An 8,524-nucleotide genomic window follows, 5' to 3' on the forward strand; every position below is an offset into this window, starting at 1 on the left:
GACATCACAGCGTAATTCATCATTCAAAATCCTTTAATTTGATGGGTCATACATCGATTTCCGCTTATCCGTTCAAAAGATATATGATACAGTACCATAAAGGCCGTTGCGGTAGCTTGGTCGAACTGCAAACGCTTATTTATTGTTATTGACACTAAAACAAAACCATTGGCATAGAAAGATCGCTTATCGCAGTTTGATCTCTAGCAAATCCTAATTCGCTCAATTTTGCACCAAGTGCTCCGTACAATATACCATTAGAAAGGTCTAGAAGCTCACGAAGAAGAAGAAAAAGAAGTTGCATTTGAAATGTGGGTGTACCGACGCATTCTTCGTATATACTAGACCGAACATGTAGCCAACGTGGAGCTAATCCATATAATTGGAAAAGGGAAAGAAATCGTGAACACAATTTATTATCAGAGGCAAAATAGACAGTACGCAAGGGTTGGTCAGAAGAAGACATTCGTGGGTCCAAAATCTGTGGAAGTGGTTTGGATGCACATGGAGGCGCATTGCGCAATGCGAATGTTTACGTTTGGTCGAACTATTCAGAAGTGCCGTATGTAAGCAACATCAGAATTTCCAAATTAATAGCCAACGTTCACAATGGACTTAAAGAAGAAATGTAAAATCAATATCAAATCCTAGTATATTTTATGAAAATATTATATAATTTGTATGAAATGAATAATCAAAGACTTAGAATTATTTTTATAGAAATATTTTAAACTGCATTTTTACAGATCAAGAAGGTCAACTCTGACATAAATAAGTTGTTATCAAACTACATTTTTACAGGTCAAAAAGGTCAACTCTGACGTAAATAAGTTGTTATTAAACTACATTTTTACAGGTCAAAAAGATCAGTTTTATGATGCGGTTTCTACTAATAAAAACGATAAATATATTATTTTGTTCTAGAATTTTAAGCTGAGATAAGAGAGGGTATAAAATGACAGAATCTAACAAGAACATTGTAGATGAGCGAAGGAAATAGTGAATTCAGTGAAGTGTGTGTGTATGTGTGTATACTTTTATAAGGTAGGTGTATTTAGTAAATGTAGAGATTTCTTGTTTTCTGCAATTATTTTAGCACATAATAACAAATTAATATAATTTTATTTCTTTTAAAGGTATTTGATTATACGGTTTATTTCTAATTTCTAATTTGATTTACAAGTATTTTTTATTTCTTGTTTTTTACAAATTGTATGATGTACCTGTCCTCATATTTTTTTGTTGATTTATGTTTTATTTTCAAAAATAATGCCTTTTGATGACACATGTAGCAAGTACTTCGTCTTGTTTTGTCATTTAATTGTTATAAGAGAGAAACGAGACGGGATTTGATTGCTATCTACATTAGGATAGTAGTATTTTATGGTTTATTTCTTATTTCTTGTTTTTATAAATTGTATGATAAATCTGTCCTTATATTTTTAAATAATTTTACGATTTATTTAAAAAAATAGTAGCTTTTTTATGCTACTACCGTATTCCTTCTTTTTAGCAATATACTACCAAGTATAGCTGATTTAACAGTATGACAGTAATGAATTTTTAACAGTATGAGAGTAATCGTGTTGCATTTTATTTTATAAAAATGAATTGTCAATCTTAGTGCTGCATTGGGTAAGTAATACAAATACTATGCGTTATTTTATTATTTTTATTTAAATTCGTACTAGTACACTGTTAAAGTTGGAAATTAAAAAACTAGATGCCCTAGCCGATTTATTTTAACATTTTCACATGTGGACCTAACGGCATAACGGTTAAACGATGGTGTCTCGCATTCTATGTCTGTGCGCTGTTTAAATTGTCAATTAGATTGTTCATCACTATTGCGATGTTTTTTTTTTTAATTTTTCTTGGCATTTTCAAAGCAGCCTCGACGATGTGGTTGCTCATTTTTAAACAAAGGCTTGATGAGTTTATTAAATTTATCCGGGAATGCTTGATGTCTTAAATATTCTCTGGAATCTCTATGCATATATGTGACTTCTAATATTTTTTTATAATTAAGGCTGTCCTTTGTCGTAGTCTTGTGGATTTTTATAAAATAGTAAATTATATAGCCCACAAGTAGCTGTATACTTGTTATCGTTAATCCAATCATTTTTGGGAGTAAATTTGATTTCCTTATCGCCCATCATCCATTTATCAGTTTGCCAAACATACTGTGGATCGTAAGCTCTATCAATATCTGGTGAATGATGCCAATATGTTTGAAGGTGTTCATCTTCTTCGTCTATGCTCTCTTCACCCTTCCGTTACATATTTTTTAAGTAATTGTGTTGGTATCCGCTGGTCTCTTCAGTAAGCTCCTTGACACATGTACACACTAAATAATTTCATAACTGTTCTGATATCGAACAGATATATTTAGACCAGTTTGAAACCTGTTCAGACCTGTTCACCACCTGTTCAACACCTGTTCAAGACCTGTTCGAGATCTGTTCAAGACCTGTTCGAGACCTGATCAGACCTGTTCGAGACCTGATCAAAGCTGATCGAGACCTGATCAAACCTGTTCGAGACCTGTTCAAGACCTGTTCGAGACCTGATCAAAGCTGATCGAGACCTGATCAAAGCTGTTCGAGACCTGATCAAAGCTGTTCGAGACCTGATCAAACCTGATCAAAGCTGATCGAGACCTGTTCGAGACCTGATCAAAGCTGATCGAGACCTGATCAAACCTGATCAAAGCTGATCGAGACCTGTTCGAGACCTGATCAAAGCTGATCGAGACCTGATCAAAGCTGTTCGAGACCTGATCAAAGCTGTTCGAGACCTGATCAAACCTGATCAAAGCTGATCGAGACCTGTTCAAGACCTGTTCGAGACCTGATTCAAAGCTGTTCAGAGGTTGCGAGCCCTACAATGAATAAGGATTTAAAGAGAAAACTTATAACTAAACGAAAAAACATCCAAAGTAACTTGAGACAACTAAAACGTACTGATACTTTCATGTATCATCTCTCTCTCTCTTATCGTTTCCCCATTACTGAGGATCATGATTTCTTCCACTATTACTAACAATTCTGTTTCATTGGTCTCTATCTTCAGCTACTCTAAGAACTTCGCGGAATGAGTTTTCAGCTGAATTCTTAATTTGGTCGGACTATCTAGTTGGTAATCGTCCTCTTGATTAATATTTCCAAACTATCGTCACCTCTTCGAACCACGTGACTGAATAATTGCAGAATTCGTTGCAGACATATTGTGTACAGTCTCTTTTTAATGTCGAGTTGGTTAAGAATGGAAACGTTTACCCTATGAGCTGTCCAAGGTATGCGCATCATTGTTCTCCCGCACCACATCTCAAAGATATCAATTCAAATGCCATACCAATATGTCTCTGAACTTCTGCTTCACAGTTACCATCGTTAGTTATACTAGACCCGAGATAGACAAATGTGTTTACTATCTGGTATTCCTGTAACATGTTAGTCAGTTGAATAGTGTCGAATCTGTCGACTACCATTATTTTTGTCATAGCTTTATTGATTTTCAGACCAACTTTATTGCTTCCGTACTTAACTCTTCGCAGGAGATCCAGCATTTCTTGCTCATTTACTGTTATAAGTGTAGTGTTATCAGCAAATCTTAAAATAAAGATTTTGTTACCAGCTACTGTTATTCCGCACTGTTTTCGGATTTTTTCGATAACGTTCTGTATTCATCGTTTGTTCTGTATCTAGTTTTATGTTCTTTCCGCGTTGAATCATAGTCATAGCTCACTAGTATAACACACGGCATGAGTAGGGAAAAATGCAACCAAGTTCAACAAATGTCTTAAATGCAGCACTTTTACATTGATTCTTATGGAAGAACAAGCACAAATTTACACATTTGAGGGGCCTTTTGAGCATAACATAATACCATTCAGTTTTCCGTCCAACTAAAAGAATATTTAATACCCTACATTATGGTATTTTTTCATTCTGTTTCAGATATTCCTAACGTTCAGACGTGTGGTCTGGTGAGTTTGAAATCGTTAAGACGTGCTCTGGTGAGAGATACCTTTTTGATTTTTTGAATATTTTTAATTTTTGATAATTGTTGAATTTCTGATTCAGATTTTTTGATAATTTTTTGGTTTTTCATAAAATTTTTGAAAACTTTTTATTCGCAATATATCTATGAATATTTGCTTTTTTTAAACATGTTGACTAAACTTATTCAGTTAATTGCATCCATCTTAGGCTTAATCAGAAATGATTATCAGGAAGATAATGTTAAGAAAGGGCTGGTAGAGTGTAGGAAAGCTATTAAAATGATACATAATAGGATGAGGTTTGCAAAGACGATTGGTGAAAAGCAGCACCTCGAAGCCCAGATGCGACAGGTGAAAACATTAAGAAACCAACTAAAAGCCGAACAGAAGAAGGGGGCGGGACTTAACAGTCGACCGGAGACTGCTTACAAAAGGGTACAATGGGATGACTCTTTATCTGCATTTAATTCGAGAATTCGGACTGGAGTCATATCAAACCTTAAACACAAGGACCCGGGTAGTTTCCTGGGAGATTGCAAAGCCCTATTCAAACGTAGAATTCATAACGCTCTTAAGCAAAATGAGGCAGTAAAGGTAAATATGGTATTTGGTGGGGAATTTCAAGTAGCCAGCGGAGATAAGATCCTTAATGAAACCAAGTATTTCACTACTTCAAATTCCCCCATCTATAGAGATACTAATATTGAAGAATGGTTCGAGAAAAAAGTAGTGGAGCCCATCTCCAGAGACTTGGAAGAATTTCAAGAACGCGATTCTGGATGGGCTCTAAAGGCAGTTGTTAACCTGGGGGTTAACATTAACAAATTTACACCACAGCTTGGCTCCTCATACATTGAACTTCTCCCTCAGATAAAACGAAAGAAGGCGTGCATTAATGTTAAAAACGATGACGAGTCATGCTTTGCATGGGCTATCATATCGGCATTATACCCTACATCTAAAAATGTCGATTTAATGACATCTTACCCGCACTACTCGAGTGTATTTAAACTTAAAGGTATTCAGTGGCCTATGACCATCAAACAGATTCCGAATTTTGAAAAGCAGAATAATATATCGATCAACGTATACATTTTGAAAAAGGAGAAGAAGAACTATACGACCCTCCCAACTTTCCTAACAAAGAACAAGAAAGATAAACATGTGAATCTTCTTCTTGTTCAAGATACATATGATGAGCAAGGTCCGATTAGATATCATTACGTTTGGATAAAAAATCTATCCCGCCTCCTTTCCAAGCAGCTTAGCAAACGTAATGGAACAAAATATTTCTGCGATACCTGCCTCCATTACTTTCGATCACAGGAACAGTTAAATGTTCATAAGCCATGCTGCAAAGGGCGATCAGATGTTAACTGTGATAGATGTTTACAACCATTTTCATCGTCTACACAGCTAGAAGCCCACACCAACGATTGTGTAAGAATTAATGAAACAGCCATCAAAATGCCAGAACAAAGTCGTAAAATGCTTAGATTTAAGAATTTCAGGAATAAGATTAAAGCCCCCTTTACCGTTTACGCAGATCTCGAAAGTGCTCTAAAACGTACAGGAGATCCTAAGAAACATCAGGAACACATTCCTGTAGCAGTTGGGTATTTCTTCAAATGTTCATATGATGATACCCTTTCGTTTTATAGCTCATATCGAGGAAAGGATTGTATGAAATGGTTCGCAGATGAACTTAATCAGCTTGCTGAGAATGTTTCTACAGTGTTTATGTGCCCATATGATATAGATATGACATCTCAGCAAGAAAGTGATTTTCATACAGCCACTCATTGCCATATCTGCGAGCAGCGCTTCTCCCTCGATGATAAGAAAGTGCGGGACCACAACCACCTCACTCCAGAACATAACTACAGAGGGGCTGCCCATGAAGGGTGTAACATTAATTATAAAGATGCTCACACTATCCCAGTGATATTTCATAACCTTAGCGGATATGACGCCCACTTCATTGTTAATGATATTGCTACTCACATCAAAGGCCCCGTAGATCTTCTTCCTATTACTAAGGAGAAATATATCTCTTTTACGAAACACCTCAATGATGCTCGAATTAAATTCCGTTTTATCGATAGTTTTCGATTTTTGGCGTCTTCTCTCGATAAGCTCTCTTCATATTTGACCGAATATCCTAATCTCCGCTCCCAATATACTTCGCTTCCCGAGGAGAATTTCCATCTCCTAACTAAGAAAGGAATCATGCCATATGATTATATTGATTCTTTTATAAAATTTACTGAAACGTCTCTTCCTCCTATTCAGTCTTTTTATAATAAACTTGAAGATAAACCATGTCCCCGTCGGCATTATCGTAGAGCCCAAGATGTCTGGTCTTCATTCTCCTGTTCCACTCTCGGGGATTATGTCGATTTATACATGAAAACGGACATTCTTCTTCTTGCAGACGTCTTTGAGCAATTTCGAACCAGTTGTCTCAAAACATATAATCTTGACCCAGCTCATTACTTTACTCTTCCCGGCTTCACGTGGGATGCAATGCTTAAGCACACAAAACAGGAACTGGAGCTTTTAACAGATCCAGATATGTTTTTGTTTGTGGAGCGTGGTATTCGTGGTGGTTTGAGTCAAGTTTGCTCGAAACGCCGCGTCCACGCTAATAACAAGTATATGACATCTTACGATCCATCGAAGCCCGACTCATATCTGATGTATTTCGATGTCAATAATCAATATGGCTGGGCAATGTCTCAATTCCTTCCATATGGAGGCTTCGAATGGGTCGATGCCAACATTGATGTCCTATCCATAGCTGACGATGCTTCTGAAGGGTACTTTCTTGAGGTTGATCTGGCGTACCCCCAACATATCCACGATAGTCATAAAGATCTTCCGTTTTGCCCCCAATCATTGAACCCTAAAACTATGCTTCCTCCTAAACGACCGCGAGAGCAAACCAAATTAATGGCTACCCTTCATGATAAAGAAAGATACGTAATTCATTACAGGGCCTTGAAGCAAGCGCTAGCTCACGGATTGGTGCTCAAAAAGATTCACCGAGTCCTGAAATTTAAGCAGTCTCCTTGGTTAAAGTCATACATTGACTTGAATACAAATCTCCGGAAGGTAGCGAAAAATGAATTTGATAAAAACCTTTTCAAACTTATGAACAATGCTGTGTTCGGCAAGACCATGGAAAATGTACGCAAGCGCGTTGATATTAAATTGCTTACTGAATGGGATGGTCGTTACGGAGCTGAAGCTCGAATAAGCAGTCCATTGTTTAAGAATGTTACTATTTTTAATGAAAATTTGGTAGCTGTCGAGATGAATAGAGCGGAAATATGGTTAGATAAACCAATATATGTGGGCATGAGTATACTGGATTTGGCTAAAACTACGATATATGATTTTCACTATGGGTATTTAAATAGAAGGTTTGGTGAGAACTTTACGACCTGCTATACAGATACCGATAGTGTGATCGTGGAGATACGGGAAAAAGATCCCTATGAGGCTATGAAAACAGACTGTCATCGGCACTTTGACACGTCTGACTATGCTAAAGATAATATTTATGGCATTCCCCAGGTTAACAAGAAGGTGTTGGGTATGATGAAAGATGAGAATAATGGCTGCATTATGACTGATTACATAGGGCTCCGATCTAAATTATACACGACCAAGGTAGCTATCACAGATAATGACATCAAAAAACTGAGGAGGAAGTTGATAGATCAGGAGTATGAGGACGATGAGATTGAAATACTTATTAAAAATTATGGTGTGACAAAGAAGGCGAAGGGGGTTAAGAAATCTGTTGTAAACACTAAAATTAGCTTCGAAGACTACGTCGAGTGTTTAGATAACTTTACAACAAAGACCGCCTCACAGAATCTAATACGCTCAGAGAAGCACCATGTTTATACCATAACACAAAGCAAGATTGCGCTCAGCCCTAATGATGATAAAAGAAATCACCTTCCGGAGTCTTATGACACGCTTCCCTGGGGGCATTATTTAGTTGATAATCTTGAGCTGGACGTTGATTAGATTTAACACAAAGTAAGATTTCAATAAGCCAATCCTATTTTAACATTTATCCTTGATAATTTGATTGACTTTAAGATGGATGTTAATTGAATAGTCATTTTTAAAGCTTTATTTATTACAACTACAATATTGATACCTACATCTGAATCAGTCACTTTTTATTATATTGCTCTTTTCACCTTTTAAAATCACTCATAATTTTATATCAATATGACTAGCATATTTAGGTGATTGAATCATGCCATTCTTTAAAACTTTATTTATTTATTACATAATATTTGGAACAGACCCTTTTTACTACATCCTCTTTCTCAACCTTTCCTTACTCATCGTTTTTATATAATATGATAATTCTAATAGATCTTAGTTTTGTATATACTATCTCTAAATTAAGTATAATTATTAAGATTAGCCCATATAAAAAAGATGTTTAGTTATGACCACTAAAAAGATATCTGTTATAGACCACATAACTATATA

At 36.1% G+C, this 8,524-nt stretch overlaps 1 protein-coding gene across 1 annotated transcript; it reads left to right on the forward strand.

The window, feature by feature from the left end:
- Positions 1 to 860: 860 nt before the first annotated feature.
- On the forward strand, positions 861 to 8,044 carry LOC126885457 (uncharacterized). Its single transcript, XM_050652028.1, has 2 exons — positions 861 to 1,044; positions 3,960 to 8,044. Exon 2 carries the CDS (start codon positions 4,172 to 4,174, stop codon positions 8,042 to 8,044), a length of 3,873 nt encoding a protein of 1,290 aa, XP_050507985.1. The 5' UTR covers positions 861 to 1,044; positions 3,960 to 4,171.
- The last annotated feature ends 480 nt before the right edge of the window (positions 8,045 to 8,524 follow it).

This window comes from Diabrotica virgifera, chromosome 5 (assembly GCF_917563875.1).
Source record: "Diabrotica virgifera virgifera chromosome 5, PGI_DIABVI_V3a".
In the NCBI taxonomy this organism is placed as follows: Eukaryota; Metazoa; Arthropoda; class Insecta; order Coleoptera; family Chrysomelidae; genus Diabrotica; species Diabrotica virgifera.